The sequence below is a fragment of the Macrobrachium rosenbergii genome, chromosome 7, assembly GCF_040412425.1.
Source record: "Macrobrachium rosenbergii isolate ZJJX-2024 chromosome 7, ASM4041242v1, whole genome shotgun sequence".
Lineage (NCBI taxonomy): Eukaryota > Metazoa > Arthropoda > Malacostraca > Decapoda > Palaemonidae > Macrobrachium > Macrobrachium rosenbergii.
Genome location: NC_089747.1, coordinates 40,842,388 through 40,863,815, shown reverse-complemented (window position 1 = coordinate 40,863,815; position 21,428 = coordinate 40,842,388). Strand labels below are relative to the sequence as shown.

General features: G+C 32.6%; 1 protein-coding gene across 1 annotated transcript in view; it reads left to right on the top strand.

Moving 5' to 3' along the window:
• The window catches only part of LOC136840408 (KH domain-containing, RNA-binding, signal transduction-associated protein 2-like), an 85,144-nt gene that overhangs the window by 37,863 nt on the left and 25,853 nt on the right, over positions 1–21,428 (top strand). Inside the window, exons 4-6 of the mRNA XM_067107087.1 lie at positions 14–299; positions 4,172–4,277; positions 13,568–13,732. Of these exons, the coding sequence (XP_066963188.1) occupies positions 14–299; positions 4,172–4,277; positions 13,568–13,732 (557 nt within the window). The remainder of the gene's footprint in view (positions 1–13; positions 300–4,171; positions 4,278–13,567; positions 13,733–21,428) is intronic.

Genomic DNA, 21,428 nt, shown 5'->3' with positions numbered 1-21,428 from the left:
ACTGCTTTCCCAGGACCACAACGACGAGATCCGACAGGAACAGATGCGCGAGATGCAGGTGTTGAACGGCCGGACAGGCATCGCAGGCGAAGGCGGAGACACCCACACAGATACCTCAGGGTCTCTCTCCCCCCCGAATTCTCTGTCGCCCCCACCACCCGCCCCCGTCAAACTTCCAGCTGCCCAGATGGCCGCTGCACACGCAGCCGCTGCCGTGGCGCCTCCAGTTGCACATACCCTCCTCACACACCCTGCCATGAGGGGCCTGACCCGGGCACAGATGGGCCTCATGACTACAGGTGGGTTTTTGGGGCATTTTTTTTTTTACCCAAGTTAATTAAAGGTGAAAGGCCTCGTCTTGGGATTATTATTATTATTATTATTATTATTATTATTATTATTATTATTATTATTATTATTATTATTATTAAAGACATACTTCTCTTTTTTAGCCAGTTAATTAAAGGTAAAACACCTAATTTTGGAATTATTATTATTATTATTATTATTATTATTATTATTATTATTATTATTATTATTATTATTATTATTATTATTAAGACATACTCTCTTTTTTTAGCCAGTTAATTAAAGGTGAAAGGCCTCGTCTTGGGATTATTATTATTATTATTATTATTATTATTATTATTATTATTATTATTATTATTATTATTATTATTATTATTATTATTATTAATGGCATACTCTCATATTTTACCCAGTTAATTAAAGGTAAAACACCTAATTTTGGAATTTATTATTAGAATATTATTATTATTATTATTATTATTATTATTATTATTATTATTATTATTTTTAGTTATTATTATTATTATTATTGTTAATTTTTATTATTATTATTTATTATTATTATTATTATTATTATTATTATTATTATTATTATTAATAATGGCATATTCTTTTTTAGCCAGTTAATTAAAGGTAAAACACCTAATTTTGGATTATTATTATTATTATTATTATTATTATTATTTATTATTATTATTATTATTAAGACATACTCTTTTTTTTTAGCCAGTTAATTAAAGGTAAAACACCTAATTTGGGATTATTATTATTATTATTATTATTATTATTATTATTATTATTATTATTATTATTATTATTATTATTATTATTATTAATGACATACTCTATTTTACCCAGTTTTTAGCCATAATTTTGGAATTATTATTATTAGACGAAAACAGAACTTTGATGGGAAAGGGTACATGCCCTGGGCAGCCAATCTTCAGGGATTATTATTATTATTATTATTATTATTATTATTATTATTATTATTATTATTATTATTATTATTATTATTAACGGCATACTCCTTTTTAGCCAGTTAATTAAAGGTAAAACACCTAATTTTGGAATTATTATTATTATTATTATTATTATTATTATTATTATTATTATTATTATTATTATTAATGGCATACTCTCTTTTTAGCCAGTTAATTAAAGGTAAAACACCTAATTTTGGAATTATTATTATTATTATTATTATTATTATTATTATTATTATTATTATTATTATTATTATTTTATTAGTTAATTAAAGGTAAACACCTAATTTTGGAATATTATTATTATTATTATTATTATATATATTATTATTATTATTATTATTATTATTAATATATATCATATTTTACCCAGTTAATTAAAGGTAAAACACCTAATTTTGGAATTATTATTATTATTATGATTATTATTATTATTATTATTATTATTAAAAAAATCTATTTTAATATTAATTTAAAACAACAAATTTTAGTGATTATTATGATGATTATTATTACGGTATTATTATTATTATTATTATTATTATTATTATTATTATTAGCTCGTTAAAACGAAGAAAAACATTTATTATTATTATTAATTAATTACATCTATTATTATTATTATTATTATTATTATTCTTGTATATTTTATATATATATATATATATATTTGGATGAAAGGGAAAAGGTCTAAGAGTCGTAGAAAACATTTTTAATAAAAATGGTGATAAGATTTTTAGCAACAAATGGTAGTGATGATGAATGAAAAGACGGTGATGATAATGAGCCTACCACACGTAACGTCTCTCTGACCAAGTAACATTTAGGTCCCTTAATTAAACATCGAGAAGTTTATTAGATTTCTTGTTTTTTATATTTTATGATTTCTGTCGTGGGTATTTTTTTATATATAAAAAGGAAGATAAACAGTAATTAAAAATCGAAAATGAAGAACTACATAAATGTAATGGATACTGATGCTTATTAGATTTATATTATATATATATATATATATATATATATATATATATATATATATATATATATATATATATATATATATATATATATATATATATATATATATATATACATATATATATATAGCTAGATAGATAAATATTCAATGACCGAATCAGTTGGTTTCATTTTCATTCTTTGACCATCTAACATCAGATTTCATTAAGGTAGCCAATCAGAGAGAGAGAGAGAGAGAGAGAGATAGAGAGAGATGTCTAAAAACACATTCCCTATAGATATCTAGCATTTTATTCATTGCTAATGATCTGTGAGAAACTAAAACATCAGAAATTGATTACACACATTTCTGCCGCCGTTTAAGAGACATTGTTGTAGGAAGAAATATTGCTTCAAACAAGGAGATTATTATTTTATTTATTGCTTGTTTTTTCATCAAACTGAGACTCCACATTCATGTTAACCTCTTCCATGCAAATACTAATTGCTGTTTACTTAACGGTAATGGGATATTGGAGAAAGTGGTAACTGGAAAGCTAATAATAATAAAAAAAGAGTTTTCAGAATCGCAATACATTCCTAAATGATCCATTATTTGCTAATCAGTCGTAACTGTGTTCGTGGAAAGAAAAAAAGTTAATATTAAACCTTTTAATTTCGGTGTCATACTTGATCAAGATGTATTGCGATTTTAATGAAAAAAATCGTTTCAATAAAAATGATTGGAGTTCAGTTGAGACATTAAATACGGTTTATTTTTTTTTATTTTTTTGGTTTGTTGATATTGCCTGCAGAAGATATAGGAGAGAAGGATTTCATGTTTACTGAATTATTTTTCTCGCTGTATAAACATTATAGTTATATTTACAAATATATATAATATATATATACTGTGTATATATATATATATATATATATATATATATATATATATATATATATATATATATATATATATATATATATATATATATGTATATGTGTGTGTGTGTGTGTGTGTATGTGTTTGTTTGTTGTTGACTCTGCTTTTCCCTTCATGCTTTCCAACAAAACAAAAGAAAAAAATAAATATTTTAAATTAAAACATCGTATTCCATTAGATCTTGTGAATGAATGATAGAGAAAGGCAATTAATTATCCCTCGTAATTTTTTTGGGGGGGGGATTTTTATTTTTCTTATTTTTAGTTAGTTTTTGTAGCATTCACTACGACCTGTAGGGTGCAATGAAGACCCGTAAAATCCGTATAATTGTATTATGGTAGTTTGTAAGAAGTTACCAATATATTGGAATATTTTCTGAAATTATGCTTATTACCATACTTAACGTTCACAAACTTTTGCACATTTCATTGTTATTTATTTTTTTAAATCTGGACTAATGAACATTGCGCATTTCACTTTTATCCCCCAGTTTTGCTTTTATGTTATTGCAAGTAATTCACGTTTTGTAATAGTTTCATATTTAATATTTTTTTATTGCCATATTCCGCACAGTGCATACAATGTTTAGGGCATTCCCGACTCTGTAAAGTTTTATGCATATTACCTTTTTATAAAAATTTTATGCATATCTTTTCGTAACTGTAGTATTTAAAGATTCTCGGATTTTATTTTAAAGAAATGGCCTAAACCTTTTTTTAAATTGTTATTTTTATGATAATTGTTATTTATATATTAATTATGTATATATATATATATATATATATATATATATATATATATATATATATATATATATATATATATATATATATATATATATATATATAGTTGAAAACATGCAAAAAAACAAATTTGTGTAAATATATATATTATGATTTTTGGACTGAATTTCAGATTAAAACTTTTCCACCCCGAATCTCTTGGATGACCCATTTCTCCACTTAATCCTTTCCAGTACCCAACATCGCAGCGCCGGCAGTTCCTGGAGCCATGCTAGGACGCTTCCCCACGCTCCTCCCCCTGGGATCAGTGGCGCCCTTGGGACAACAGGCTGCCCGCAGGTAATGCACGCCCTTTGCAAAATTCTCTTCGTTCACTCTTCCTCCCCCCATCTCTCTTTCCCTCTCTCTCTCTCTCTCTCTCTCTCTTTCGGCTCCGTTCCACCACATGCCATTAATTCCTCGTCTCTCCTGAATTTTTAAGTTTGATTTCACAGGTTGTGGAACTTTTCCTCACATGCAAAGTTCTGTTTTCCTCATATATCCTACTCCCGTGTCTTTATCCTTGTTTTTTTTTTTTTACCTGTTCCACAGGTGTCACCAAGCCAGCACCATTTAGTCTCTAGTGAAGGCTTGTAAATTTGTTTGTTATTATATGTAATGAAGTTCAAGTATATTTATTACATTATTGTAGACTTTTTAATACCGACGTTGACATGTCAAGGGTTAACTTCTTATACATCATTAGTAACAGAATCTTTTGAGATTTATCAAAGAGTTATCGTAGTTCCTTGTAAGAAAGCGTTTCAGTTTAAATGCACCAAAGTTTGACCAAACAAACATTACTTTAAATTATAAAAAAAAATTAATGTTTTATAACATTATAACAAATATTTAATTTCGTAGAATTACGATACACTTCAGTATCCCCTGAAATTTCGAGAAATTCCAATGAATTTTCCTCATGATAAAACAGTTGTGACGCCAGGATTAGCATCCATAAATCAAGCAGTCATGATAAAATATGCAAAGAGTTTTCATGTGAATGCAAAAGTTCATATTTTACAAAATTATTGTTTTTCGAATTTATCATCATTACTTTTGACGTTTGAATTTCGAAGTAAAATATCTCTGAGATTAAAACTGATAAATTGATTTGTGAAGTTATTAGTTTCTTTGAGGAACTAAATAAAATACATAAGCTAATATTTTATAAAATTATTGTTTAGAGTTTATCATCATTAATTTTGACGTTTGAATTTCGAAACGTGAACTATTTCCCGGAAATTAAAAGTGATAAATTGATTTGCGAAGTTGAGATTATATTTTGTGCGAGGAACAAGTGGTTAGTCCTTGATGTGAATTCTAGAGCGTGACTCTGAGTTAAGAGACTAAATGGTGACACGTGATGACAAGCGTGGATAGTTTTAATTTTGTTCTGAACAACCTCTTTGGGATCATAAGGATTTGTAGTTTTTTCCTATAGTCTTTTTTTTCGATGCATGGGTTTTTTTGACAAGGCTTTTCTTCTATTAAACATTAAACAAAATAATGTTTTGAATAAAATTGTATGAAGGGATATTTTATGAATATTATAACTGACTTTGTATGCTTTTTTGAATTTTTAAACAGTTAACTGTTTTTTTTTTTTATTTCAATAAAATTACATAGATTGGTTTGGTGAAACTTGTTTTTTGATGAACATTCATCTCTGGCCTTAGAATTTTTCATAGTAGAATCTTAGAACATCTAAAAAGACATTAAATATAATATTGGTTGTGGAGCATGTGCTTACTGTATGTTTTCGATATTTTTTTTTTTCATTTGCCATTTTAAATCATATTCTATCACTGTGGTTCTTGGATGAGAATAAGCTTATGAGTCTGTGCTGGAATTAATTAACATCTCAGTGGAAAGGTTTTTCATGCCTGGAAAGGTTTTTAATGCCTGGACATGTGCTGGATTTGATCATCTCGGTGGAAACTTGCTTTTGGCCATGTGCTGGATTGAATATTTCATTGGACAAACACTTGCTTGGAGTCATGCGCTAATTTTTAAACTGTTTAATTAAAAGATTTGTGTTTGCTTTGTATTGCAACGAATCATTCCTATTTTCTTTTTTTTTTTTTTTTTTTTTTTTTTTTAAGTTTTCGAAAGCTGTACAATTCATGTGGAAACTTGAGTATTCTGCCAAGAATTACTCATTTCTGCAATCCTGTGTGATGGAAGGGAACTTGGAATGGAATGGAATGGAAAAAGTGATGATGATGGATAAAAAAACTGGAATAGAGAAGAGAGTATATATATATATATATATATATATATATATATATATATATATATATATATATATATATATATATATATTGTAAATTCAGAAATATAGATACTAACTCATTAATTTTTATGGTATTGGATTCCCTGTCCCCTGTGGTGGATGGGAATAGAGAATGGAGTGGAATAGGAAAAGTGTTGGTGATTGATGGAAAAGTGGGAATATGGAAAGGAGTTTTTTAAATTTTTTGTAAATTCAAATATATTGATAATTGAACGCATTAAATTTTATCGAATTGGATTTCCTTTCCTGTGTGATGGGAGGGAACTTAGAATGGAATGGAATGGAATAGAATGGAATAGGAAAAGTGATGATGATGGATCACAAAGCTGGAATATGGAAGGGAGTTTTTTTTTTTATTTTTGGTAAATTTAAATATATTGATATTTTTGACGAATTAACTTGTATCTAGGAGTTCAAACAACTCCTAGATCCCATTATGTCATCTAGATTCGATAAAGACAGGAAAAAAATGCGCCGAAGTTTCTTCGGCGCAATCGAGTTTTCTGTACAGCCGCTACAGCGCATAATCAAGGCCACCGAAAAGAGCTCTATCTTTCGGCGGTCTCGGTATAATTCGGTATGAGCCACGGCCCTTGAAGCTTTCAGCCACGGCCCGGGGGTGGCATGTCCTATAGCGTTGCCAGAAGCACGACTATGACTAACGTTAACCTTAAATAAAGTAAAAACTACTGAGGCTAGATGGCTGCAATTTGGTATGTGTGCTGATTGGAGGGTGGATGATCAACATACCAATTTGCAGCCCTCTTGCCTCAGTAGTTTTTAAGATTTGAGGGCGGACAGGAAAAAAAAGTGCTGACGGACAGACAGAGCCGGCACAATAGTTTTCGTGTACAGAAAACTAAAAGGAATTAGATAAGATTTGGTTTGTTTTCATTAGATTTACAAGTTACTTTGGACGGCTTTAAATTAATATTTTGAGTAATGTTTATCACACATAAAATTCATTACTCTCAATGGTTATTAAATATAAATATTTCATTCTTTTTCATTCTTTTTTATTTAAATATAATATAAATACCTTCTGATCACATTAATATGAAATCCTCCAAATTAGCTATATATAAATATTTCCTTATGCTATTTAAACATAAGCTGTTTTGGGATATAACGTGGCGTTCTGTCATTTTGATATGATTTAAGCAGATACTCACACAAATGACGCAGGATTCAGGCTGAATTTCGACAGGAAATGTTGAGACAGGGATTAATTCCATTTGCCATTTTAAAAATATTATGCACGTAGAAATGAAACTGAAGAAACGTCGGTTAAGAGCAGGAAGTCCAGTCATATATATATATATATATATATATATATATATATATATATATATATATATATATATATATATATATATATAAATATATATATATATATATATATATATAGTGCCGTCTTAACTTCTTGAATTCTTCGCCCTTTTTGGACACGCTTGTCACTACAAAGCCTTGAGATCCAAGTGCAAGAAATGTGAAGAAATTATGATGTACGGTAGCGGGAAACGAACCCGGGTCCCATAATCATAATGGGGTCACGTTGCCGACCTGACCACGTTCTGATTATGGGACCAGGTTCGTTTCCCGCTACCGGACATCACAATTTCTTCATATTCCTTGCACTTGAATCTTAAGGCTTTGTAGTGACAAGCATATCCAAAAAAGCACGAAGAATTCGAGAAGTTAAGAGGGCACGGTGGCTATTACAGTTATATATGTTTTTGGTAAAAGTGACCAGCAGATTCTACATATATATATATATATATATATATATATATATATATATATATATATATATATATATATATATATATCACTTAATAGAGAGTTCACTATACCTTGGGAATGACTTACGTCCAAAGGGATACACTTATCAGGTATAGTGAATTCGATATCGAGTGATATTTGGGGCTACACACAAACACACACTATATATATATATACTCGTATATATTTATATATATATTTCTGACCTACATCAGGATTGAACCCAGGTATTTCAGTTGAAAGACAAGACCACTGCCAACCAGGCCACACAAGTCATAAAACAAGTTGGAACCTGAGTACCACTGTGTCTAAGGCTTTACCTGGGCAGGCTAACTGCCTTGCATGCCAGTGTGTTTTCCCCAACTTCCCGACTCAGCAATGACCCAATTGACAGCATTTCATTCGAATTATCCTTTCTGAGTGAATATGAAAGAAATTATCAACGCACAATCACGTGTGGAACAGAAATAAATTTCTGACTCACATGAGGATCGAACCCAGGTCTTTCAGTGGAAAGACATCACCGCTGTATATTGTCTACATTATAAAGTTTGTTTGTGTATATATATATATATATATATATATATATATATATATATATATATATATTATATATATATATATATATATATATATATATATATATATATATATATATATATATATATATATATATATATATATATATATAAAGATAAAATCACGAAGGAAACAGAAACACTGGATAGGCCTTTCGACATAGTCCTTTACCTAGCAGACTAGTGTCGAAATCGCAGCATATATTTTATCTTTATTTATATATTCATCACGTTCCATATTTTCGTGATTCAGTTATATATATATATATATATATATATATATATATATATATATATATATATATATATATATATATATATATATCACACACAAATGAACGTTTTGTGTTCACAAATATTTAGCGTCAAATATCGTTGGGTATCGAATTAATTATAATTAACAATTGCTGCCTCTGTGTATATTTCTAAGTATATACACTGATGCAGAAATACACCCCATGTATATAAACACAGTATGCCTGTATATATATAACGAAATGCCCATAAGATTAGGGCAGATCAGCGCTGAATACGAGAAGATAAATGTAATCTCTATTTCCCCTAATAGTTTCTGCTGTTGTCCCTTGAACACTGAGCTTAACGAACACGCTTTAATTAGTCTGCTTAGATCCTGCGGGACTCTGGCGCGATAGGAGTTCTTGGATCCTGAAGGATTGCTGGGACTTCATTCCTTCCGCAGTGTATAGGATTTCAAGGGTATAGGATTTCAAGAGAGATAGAAGAGGAGGATGATGTGTGGTATTATTGTAATGTTTAGGTGTAATTTTTTTTTTTATTTATTTTTCAGTGTTTTTCCATGAGGTTTTGACGCGTAAATATTTGCATAGGGAGCGTACAGACGTCAGTATACAGATGTTATACATACACACACACACACACACATATATATATACTGTATATATATATATATATATATATATATATATATCATTTGCATGTGTCCAATTTACACCAACGTCTGTGCATATAAATTCAAAAATTAGATTTTCGAAAACGATGCCACTTCAACAGTACCAATGCTTTTCCCAGCCTTGTTATTGTATTGCCTTGAAGTAAAGGGATATTATTATTATTATTATTATTATTATTATTATTATTATTATTATTATTATTATTATTATTATTATTATTATTATTATTGAAGAATGAAGTTCACTGATGTTTCTTTTAAGTATATGGTTTGAATTGAACACCAAGAGGTTTTGGGGATTTGTTCAACTATGATTGTTCAATGAATTTATGAAAATTTGATACTGGGAGCCAAGCAGGCTCTCTGAGTCATTATATAAATAGCACATTATAAAAAAAACTTGGAATTCATTTTTTATCACTCGATGTGATGATGATGATGATGATTATTATTATTATATTTCGTCGTTCATATATTACCAGCAGATTGATTATTATTATTATTATTATTATTATTATTATTATTATTATTATTATTATTATTATTATTATTATTATTGATGGAAAATAATATTTACGTACGAAATAAAACCCTTTTTGTCAGTATTATTATTATTTTGAGTGCACGTATCTATTAAACAATCCACAGAATTATGAACTATCAAGCAAGCTTCCACAGAATCAAATAACCGGATGTGACCATTGAATTATGAAGTATTGAAAAGCACATGAATTTCCTTACACATATACAAACTCATATTTTTATTAAGTACTGATCTGTCAAGAGCACCAAGATTTGTGCTCCGAATGTCATGCAAATGTTTTCCCAGCCACTTCACATCCCTCCAAGAACCATAGTGACGATATATAATATTATGAACTTTGGCGATTGCATATATTTATACATACATTGACTCAAAAGTCTGGGATGGTTCTTTTTTCAATTGTACCTGTGCAATATGCATTTAGTTTTTTTTTTCTCTCCCTCTAATTTTTTTTTTTAAATTCACTATGTATTAAATCAATATTTTTTTCCTCTTAGAATTAGTATGCTCCTTGGGTATAAGTAAATATCCACTGGTCTTTACAGTTTATGAGCTTTCATTATTTTTCTCCTTTTGCAAGTTCTAAAAAAAAAAATAGATTTGAAACTGAGGCAGTCGGCCATGTGTTGGTCAACCTTGTGTAGGTCTGTTCAAGGCGCGTTCGATTGGGCAAGAGTCTCCGAGGAGCGCGTTCTGTTGAGGCCAAGAGTTCTTGCATTGCCGATTCTCTTTTGAGCTCTCTCGAACACTAAAAGCTAAAACGGTTTTCCATATTCTATAATTTGTGAAATACCTGCAATACCTATTTTATCTGTAAGTGTTATGTAAGTTATGGGTAAATTATATGAAAATCTGTATGAGATCTAAACGAAAATTTAAGAGAAAGTACTCCGCAAAATTTTCACTTCGAAAGTTCATATATGTAAAATTTTCATGATAATTTTTGCATATATAGATTATAATAAAGTTTTTTCCTTATTGGTCACTGTAGAATTGGATATGCGGAAACAAAATATATTAAAGATACCTAACTTATTCATATAGTTTTATTGCTAATTACAAACATAGCCAAATGGTATATGAGCACAGTAATATTTTTGACTATACACAGTACTTTGAGGAAAGTAAAATATATTTTGATGGACCTCTCGTATCAAAATATTATTTATTAATTGATATAAATGCTCTGTTATGATCAAAAAGCTCCTGTGTATCTAATTCCCTTTTTGCTGATTAAATCGTTAACAAACGGTGCGTCTTTGAACAGTCTTACATTGGTGTTTTTCCACGAAGCAGAGTTATGATGCATTCCACAAAACAGAGTTATGAGTTTTTGATGATGAAAACCCATCTGGCATTCTGTGACGCATTTAAAATTACGTTTAAGCATTTTTCCATAGAAGTATAACGGAATCAGACGAAAGTTTATGCTAAAGAAGGTCCGTATGCCTTAGTTCATTCTGTAAAGTCTTGTAGAAAAATTGTTTTAAAAGGATTTGTAAAAGGCAGTTTAAACCAATCTCTCCATCCGTGGAAAAACATTTTTCAAAAACGAGGTTGACTCGACGAAGGCTTATCGGCAATTGCCCTCTCATTTTTTTTTCTTATTTACTTGACTTGACACTTTTATATATAAGTCCTTCGCTCTCGAATGCTGTGAGAGTGAAGTATATTCTAGTTATTCATTTTAGCCTTGTTTTCATTCCCGATCTTTTCTCTTGAATAATTCCTGATTTACTTTACTTTATTATTTTTTTTTTTAAACTAAAAAAAAAGAATTAATCTCCAATTTTTTCCTTGTTAAAATGAAATGTGCTAACATTTGAGGAAATATATATTTTTTTCCAAAATCCAACCACTGCCTTTTTTAGCCTAATCCCACTAAAATGTTGGTGGATCAAAGTATCACCAAGGATTGGAAAAAAATCTGGATCTCTTTGTTATTATTATTATTATTATTATTATTATTATTATTATTATTATTATTATTATTATTATTATTATTCCCCGAGACTGACGTTTGACAAGACAGAACTTTGAAATTAGGAACACAAGACCACAGTAAAGGTAACGAAAGTTCCAAAGCTTCACCTGTGTCACTGCAATACAACAAAACACCTTCCATTCAGATCAAAATAAAAAAAGCAAAATGCTTACGTCATTTCTGGCCGCGTTACATTGAAATTTATATGCATATTTCCCTCCCGTATTTGAATTCAAAATTTATATATTAAAACTTACCCATTGCCAGTAGAGAATTGCGAAATGCTGTTGATGATTGTCACTTAATTAGACAGCTTTCTTTTGTTACAGTATTCCCAAAGTTTTTCAATAGTTTAAATCAAAATAGGGCCTTTCGTAAAATGAATGAGAAGATTTTAATGTTATATGCTGCTGAAAGACACCATTAGCTTTTCGTATTGTATAATATTCGTAAAAGTCATTATTTAATTCAGTGCCATAACGTAACTCATATATATATATATATATATATATATATATATATATATATATATATATATATATATATATATATATATATATATATATATATATATATATATATATATATAATGTATATAGTTTTTATTAAATATTTTTATTCACTAATCTCAAGTACATTACTAGTATCTCATCCCAGGCTAAGAATCGAGAAATGTGGCACTGACCTCTTATGTTATACAGTGCCACCAAAAATCGCTAGACCCTGATTATGCCCATTTTTATAGTAGTGTCAGCAAATAGCTTTGAAACACTTGACAATGACCTTTTTTGACCTTTTTATTTTTTACATTTTTTCGACGTAGTGCCAGTTAATAAAATCGGGGGTCCTATGACAAATAACCATTTTCATAAGGGTGCCAAGCCCCGTACCTGTGGCACTGGGCAGTGACCTTTTTCTAAGTTTTTGATACAGGGACAGTTCTTCACTCTTTAAGACAGTGAAACTTTTTTATAGTCTTCATGACGGTGACACTTTTTTATAGTCTTTGACAGTGACACTTTTTTATAGTCTTTAAGAAAGTAACACTTTTTTATAGTCTTTAAGACAGTGACACTTTTTTTTATAGTTTTGAAGACAGTGACACTTTTTCTAAAGCCTTCAAGACAGTGACACTTTTTATTGTCTTTAAGACAAGTGACTCTTTTTTTATAGTCTTCAAAAACGACACTTTATAAATTTACAGACTGAAAAAGACAGTGACACTTTATTTTTATAATCTTGAAGACAGGGACATGTATTTTCCTATTCAGAGGTAAATATTGCCAACTTAAGAGGTCCAGATTTTTTTGTCAAAGGTTGCCCATTGACCTTAACATAAACCTTGACTTAAATTAAAAAAAAAAATCTAAAAAAAAAAAAAAAGTTGTAACTTGCAAGACACTTTGATTCACCAATTAATGTAAATATGCATCCCCCTCTCCTCTCTCCCCTCCCCAATCAAACGCCCCTCACAGGACTGCCTTGGATCTTCTAAGCAAGGGCAGGGATCCCAATGGCGAGCCTTTAATGCTGCCACCACCTTCGGCCGCTACAGCACCACCCACAATAACTCCGCCCACCATTCCAACTACTCCCTACTTGCCTCCTGAACAGTACACGGGGTACAGCTTGACTGTGGGGTGAGTCTCTCTCTCTCTCTCTCTCTCTCTCTCTCTCTCTCTCTCTCTCTCTCTCTCTCTCTCTCAGTCATATTTAGGTACAATCGTACGGTTCAGAGTGATCTCTTTCTTTATGATCTATGATGATGTCTAATAAGGCTCTCTCTCTCTCTCTCTCTCTCTCTCTCTCTCTCTCTCTCTCTCTCTCTCTCTCTCTCTCTCGTTTCTGCTGTCTGTATGGTCGGGTGTTTGATCGACGGTGCTCTCTTCATTGTCTGTCTGTTTCTGTCTGTTATTATGTAGGTACAATCTCTCTCTCTCTCTCTCTCTCTCTCTCTCTCTCTCTCTCTCTCTCTCTCTCCAAAATACCACCTTTCCAAAGGTGATTGATGGAAGATCTCTCTCTCTCTCTCTCTTCTCTCTCTCTCTCTCTCTCTCTCTCTCTCTCTCTCTCTCTCTCTCTCTCTCTCTCACCGTTGGTGATTGTTGAATATTTGTGTAATGGTGACGATGGATATTATGTAAAGGAGGTCGTTTGTATGTGTAATGGTGATTGATAGTTTTTTTTTTTTTACCTTGTGGGCTGATGTTTTTTGTTAACTTTTTGGAGACTGACAATTAATATCGTTGTGTCGATTGGTGGGTAATTATCATACGGTGGTGTTTGTTGTGGTCAGTGGTGATTTCTGGACACTTATGTAATATTCGTCCAGTATATTCTTTGTTTCGTCTCTTCAGCTGGACACTGAATGAAATATGTCTCTGGGTTCGGTAATTGTCATAATCATCCATAAAAAATCAATTCTGTTGACAAACAGAGATCATATCCTATAGACAAATATTGGACATTGAATTTGTCCCTGGTGATGTAATTGTCACAATCTGTCATAAAAAATAAATTCTGTTGACAAACAGAGATCATATCCTGTAGACAAATATTGGACATTGAATTTGTCCCCGGGTGATGCAAATGTCACAGCCCCTTCTATAAAAAAAAATTATGTAAACATACATAGATCATATATTATGGACATAGATACATACTGATGTATAGATGTAATGTAATTTTGATAGTTTTTCAGTATTTTTCGCGTACAAACTGAATCGATGTAATGTCATTTAGATATATTTACAATACTTTATATTACATTTTAAAATTATTTTTGTATACATACAGGACTTATTTTACGTACACAGGGAAGTAATGTAATTTAGATATATAAGAGCAACTATATAAAGTAACTTATTATTGATACATAGACTATTCTGCTGATATATAGAAGTGGTATATTATATAGACCCACAGAATTCATATCTTAAATGATAGATAGCACATAGGATATCCTATAGGAACAGGATCGAGTGTGCATAGGCATTGTAGACATGCAGGAGAAATATATAGAAAAAGACTTAGTAGTTTATAGACATAAGGCATAATGGAATGATATCCTATAGAGACAAAATCTTTACTGTCACAGATATTGACTTGCAGCCACAGAATTGAAAGTGTATATAGACACTGCAGGCGCTGATAATATACTCGTATAGGCGTCGTTGAAAGTGTATATAGTCACTGCAGGCGCTGATAATATATAGGCGTCACAGTGGAGCGATATGATATAGATCTGAAGGAGATAATTCTTATAGACAGGGTTCGTGATGGTTCCTAGAGTCAAACTGTGATTGGTTTCAACATATTTTCCACATGTTTTCCACATGTTTTCTACATGTTTTCCACATGTTTTCTACATGTTTTCCACATGTTTTCTACATGTTTTCTACATGTTTTCCACATGTTTTCTACATGTTTTACACATGTTTCCTAAATGTTTTATACATGTTTTATACATGTTTTCCACATGTCTGGGACACTACTGCTTGCTTATCTTTAGTGTTAACTTCGTCTGGGTAAGATATGACAACATATTCTCGATCTGCGAAGTTGAAAAACTTGAACATTTAGTCTCGTCACGACTTGGATGGGTGACCTCTATTGAGAAGTCTGTAGTGGGTATGGTAATGGGTTGCACTGAGGCTCGGGAAGCCTAAGCAAAGCTGGGCAAGTTCCGGAATCCCACAAGAGGCGTCACAGAAGTGGGAATATTTCTCTTAACAAGAGATGAAAGAAATATGGATGTCGCACGAAAACAAAATTCTTAATTTTTTTTTTTTTTCATTTTCGTTTCCACTTTTATTTCCGTTTTCTTTCCTCCTTCTTCGTTTCTGGGAAAATAAAGGTATATTATTTTATTTGCTGAGTTTTTCCCCCTGATCTTTAAGCCACGCCATGTATTGCCATGTATGTGTTTCCGTTCCTTGTTGCAGATTTGCTGTTCGTCTTGACATTACTGTGTTGTTTTTCTTGATATGCCGTTGTTTTCCTTTGTTTCCCTTCCCCTTCGTTGTTTCTCCTCCTTGTTAGTTGTTTTCGGGTGTCTGTGTGATTGTTTTTCCTCTTATAGGCTTCTGTCTATGTAAAAAAAAAAAGTACCAAGAAAAATCGACTGTATTCATTAACCCTGTTTGGCCTCATTAAACCTAACCATACCTGTAGCTCGACGCTTCATTAACCAATCTGTTAATTTTTTGTAGTTGAGAAACTGTATCTGTGACAGCTACTCTACATAATGCTAGTATTTTATTTGTATCTTAACCTAAACTGTCGAACCTAATATATATAACCTTGTGTAACACTGTGCTTCTATAAACATGTCTTAATTTCTGTAGCGGAAATTGTTTGCCTCTTCGTACTGTAGTTGCTGTGAAATGGTGAATTTTGAATTATGAATATTAATTTCTGATTGGTCTGCCATTGTATTGATGATAAGTACACATAAATGCATTGTATTATCGTCCAGCCTGCAATATTATAATATCCCTTGCACATAGAACTGATTTTACAATACACACTTCCTGATTGATTTAATTTTACACGATGCATTGATCTGGCGTCGCATTGATGATAAGTACACATCAGTGCATTGTATTGTTAGCCAGTATACAGTACTATACATATACCTTGTATGCAAGACCTAATCACACATTTACACACTTACTTGAAATAGTGAATTATGAATATTAATTTCTGATTTGATTGAAGCGAATTGAAATGGCATCGCATTGATGATAAGTACACATAAATGCATTGTATTATCGTCCAACATAATACTATACTTGCCCCTTTTATATACAGCTAATTTACATTACACACTTACTTTATTTCGCGTCTCTTAAGACGGTAATACAAACATTATACTTGTCTCATATTTCTATACTCGTATTTCTTCACGCCATGAAAATACGAGCAGTTTTAAAAAGTAGCTCTTTTGCTTACCCCACTCGAGAATTACAAAGTTTTGTATCCAGGGAAAACAGTAAGAAAAGAGAGAGAGAGAGAGAGAGAGAGAGAGAGAGAGAGAGAGAGAGAGAGAGAGAGAGAGAGAGAAGAAAAATTACTTTGTCCAGAAAATAAAGAGGTGCAGTCCTCCGCGGCTCTTACATATCTCTGCCTTATGTCCCCGTGGAACTTGGGGAATCCTCGGGGATGAGGAGTCTTGTTTCTGGGGGGAATGATGGGGAATTCGTGAGGAAAAAAGTTGGCGGGAGGAATCTCTCCTTCCTTTGTTGTGGTGAGGAATAATATGTAGTTGACACGAGTTTTGTGGTGAGTTGTGTGTGTGTGTTTGTGTGTATAAACAAATGCGCCCAAGGTATCCGTAAGTGCTCGCGCAAATCTGACTCCAGTATTGAACAGAAATTCACGACAAAATGTCGTGTCCTAAATATTTACACAGACAAGATAATTTCTGCCCAGAACACAAACCCACATAAAATATCCCTAAATATCCACTTGTTTAGGACGTCTACAAACAATTGAAGACAAACAAAGTCCCGTAAAACTATCTGTTATAATTTGTACATTCAACACAAATATATGAGCGCAAACTCACGTGCGCGTGCGCCGTCCTAAGATATTTCACATAATCGTTTGATCGACATTGGGTAGGAAAACAGTTAACGTACACGAACGCAAGGTTTTTGTAAATCTCTCTCTCTCTCTCTCTCTCTCTCTCTCTCTCTCTCTTTTCTTATCATTTTCCTTATCTTCATTCTGAACGTAATTGTTTAATCCTCTCTCTCTCTCTCTCTCTCTCTCTCTCTCTCTCTCTCTCTCTCTCTCTCTCTCTCTCTCTCTTCTGAAATTTTATTATTTTCCTTATCTTCATTCTAAACGTAATTGTTTAATCCTCTCTCTCTCTCTCTCTCTCTCTCTCTCTCTCTCTCTCTCTCTCTCTCTCTCTCTCTCTCTCTCTCTCTCATTTTCATTTTCTGAAAGTGTATTATTTTCCTTATCTTTATTCTAAACGTAATTATTTAATCCTCTCTCTCTCTCTCTCTCTCTCTCTCTCTCTCTCTCTCTCTCTCTCTCTCTCTCTCATCTTCATTTTCTGAAAGTGTATGAGTTTCCTTATCTTTATTCTAAACGTAATCATTTAATCCTCTCTCTCTCTCTCCTCTCTCTCTCTCTCTCTCTCTCTCTCTCTCTCTCTCTCTCTCTCTCTCTCTCTCTCTCTCTCTCTCTCTCTCTCATTTTCATTTTCTGAAAGTGTATGATTTTCCTTATCTTTATTCTAAACGTAATTATTTAATCCTCTCTCTCTCTCTCTCTCTCTCTCTCTCTCTCTCTCTCTCTCTCTCTCTCTCTCTCTCTCTCTCTCTCTCTCTCATTTCATTTTCTGAAAGTGTATTGTATTTTTCCTTATCTTTATTCTAAACGTAATCATTTAATCTCTCTCTCTCTCTCTCTCTCTCTCTCTCTCTCTCTCTCTCTCTCTCTCTCTCTCTCTCTCTCTCTCTCTCATTTCCATTTTCTGAGAGTAATCCTTGTATTATTTTCCCCATCATAAATATTTTTAAATGTAATTGTTTAATCGATACGTTTTATTTTGTAGTTGACGTAGATTAGTCGGAGAAGATTTTAATATTTCCGTGTAATATGAAATTTTGCAATAATATTTGTATGCTTACGTCAGAATTTAGTTCCTAATTGCATAATATTACGGGCTACTTTTTTTTTTTTTACCTCATGTATACAAGGATAATTTCTTTTATATCTAAAACTATTTTATTGATTATCAACCTCTGCTGTACTATGTATCTTTTATTTCAAATACTGTCATGTATCATCATGTATTTCTCTTATTACGCCTCTCTCTTCTTTTCAACCGATTATTAATCTTGTTTATGTCATATCTTTTTTTTTTTTAGCTTTTTTTTATATTTCCGTCTCGTACGAATGTTTATATTCTATATTATCCCCCTGACTATTCACTATATTATTTATAGAATATAGATTTATATAGATTTATATTTTACAAAAATCTTTTTTGTGTTCCTTTCATTTCTCAATTGTCTGTTATCAATTTTAATGCTTTCGTTCTGTAATAGTTTAATATTCTATAATATCTTTCCTCACTATTATCTATATTAATTTTGTCTTCTATAAAATATAGATTTATATATTCTATATAACAATCTTTTTTACTTTCCTTTCATTTCTCTTCATTTTCTGTTTCTTCTTTACACTGGGCTCGCTTTTGCAAGGTCCGGGTCCGATCCAGGCATGATCCACGATAGCCACCGGAAGGGTATTAGCGTCAGTCAGGGTTGCTAAGACGGCGTGAGGCTAGCAACCTCATCCTTTGAGTCTTGCTGGGGTATTTTTAGCACACATGTTCCAATCTTCCATTTGTGTTATCTCTCGATCACAAAACTTTCCAGAATAGAGAGTCCAGCTCTTTCTCTCTTTTATTTTGTGGTTTGCTTTCTCCTCTATTTATCCCATTTTGTCTCCTTTCTCCATTCCGCATGGGAAAAGAGAGGTAGGGGGTGGATGGTCGAAGCCTGAAAAGAAGAGAAGACGGAATGTAGGTGGGAGGCAAAACTGATAAACATAGGAGAACGCAAACCACAAAATAAGAACGAAAATCAGCTTAATAATGGAAGTTGAGAACATTAAGTGATAAGCAACGTGAGAAGGTGACCTTGACCTTTGACCCCCCCACATCCCTCCCCTTTAATCTTTTTCCTACTTGGCCATCTCGCCCTGAGGCCCGCATCCCCATTCCTCGTCCAAATAAAGATATTTGGTCTAAGTAGCCCTATGGCGTACATACCTGACCTTTGGGCCACCTTGTGATACCTGGACTTTCTAATGATCATTGTGCCATACCCACTAGGTCCTTGAACTCCCCACCCCCCTCTTGCCATAGTATCCCTTGATTTCCGATATTCTCTCTCTCTCTCTCTCTCTCTCTCTCTCTCTCTCTCTCTCTCTCTCTCTCTCTCTCTCTCTCTATATATATATATATATATATATATATATATATATATATATATATATATATATATATATATATATATAAAAGTAGGTGACACCCTTCTATTTTTTGACCTTTCAACTCCACCTTGACCTCTGTTTCTACCCAGTGTCTATTCTGAAACTTTCCCAACATACGTGGGGCTAATCCGTCTTCTTTGGCCTCTCCCAGATATTCTTCCTGATCTTCCTACCCAACACAGGGGCTGTCAGCCTTGTCCTTCTTTCCTAACCCCCTCCCTCCTACCTCCTCCTCCCCCTCCCCAAGACCCTCCAGCCCAAGCAAGTCTTCTCTTCCTTGATGCTACTTACGAGACTTTGTGCATTTTGCTCATCCTCCTTGCTGGTACTGTGGTTCCTCTAAAGAGGGGATGTACCTCTCTCTGCTGACCATCCTGCCTTGGAGGTAAAGAGACCCCTCCTTCCCTCTGTCTCCCCTCCCTCCGAACACCACCCTCCCCCATCTTCGTCAGGGTCTTCTCCCCCACCCCCCGTGTTCCTTGGACATAAAGAACCCGTGCAAAGCCGCGGCTGACACCAGGAAACCCCGGCGTAATGGCGAGGGACACTCTTCGCCGCGTCGTAAATGTTGGAATTTTTCAGTTACCCCTTCAATTACTTCTCGCGCGAGAAAAGGTGGGACGTCCGCCGCCACTGCAGTTCCTGCTTCTGCTGTTCCTGCTTCTGCTGTTCCTGCTGTTCTCCCTCTGGAGAGAGAGAGAGAGAGAGAGAGAGAGAGAGAGAGAGAGAGAGAGAGAGGAGAGAGGGGGGGGGAGGGAAGGATCATGAAATGTGTACGCAACAGTATAGAATTTATACAAGTATTATTTTTTTCTTGGTAGAGAGAGAGAGAGAGAGAGAGAGAGAGAGAGAGAGAGCGAGAGAGAGAGAGAGAGATATGGGGGCGGGCACTATAAAATGTATACGCAACAGTTTAGAATTTATATAAGTATTTTTTTTTTGGGCTTGGTAGAGGGGGGGAGAGAGAGAGAGAGTTATAAAATATGTACGCAACAGTGTAGAATTTACGTGCACAAGTATTTTGTTTGCCTGATTGTATGTGAGAGAGAGAGAGAGAGAGAATTGTATGCACATTTATTTGGTTTAATTTGTCTTCCTCCGTGTGACAGAGAGAGAGAGAGAGAGCGCGCCAAGTAGATAACAGTTTTTAATATCTCCGAGAGAGAGAGAGAGAGAGAGAGAGAGAGAGAGCAAACTATTAACACCATGTTACAACAAGATGAACAGTTACTCATTCACACGTACATACATATGTACCATAATGCACCATATATGTATTATACTAAACATAGACAAACAACAAAAAAATATATAAAA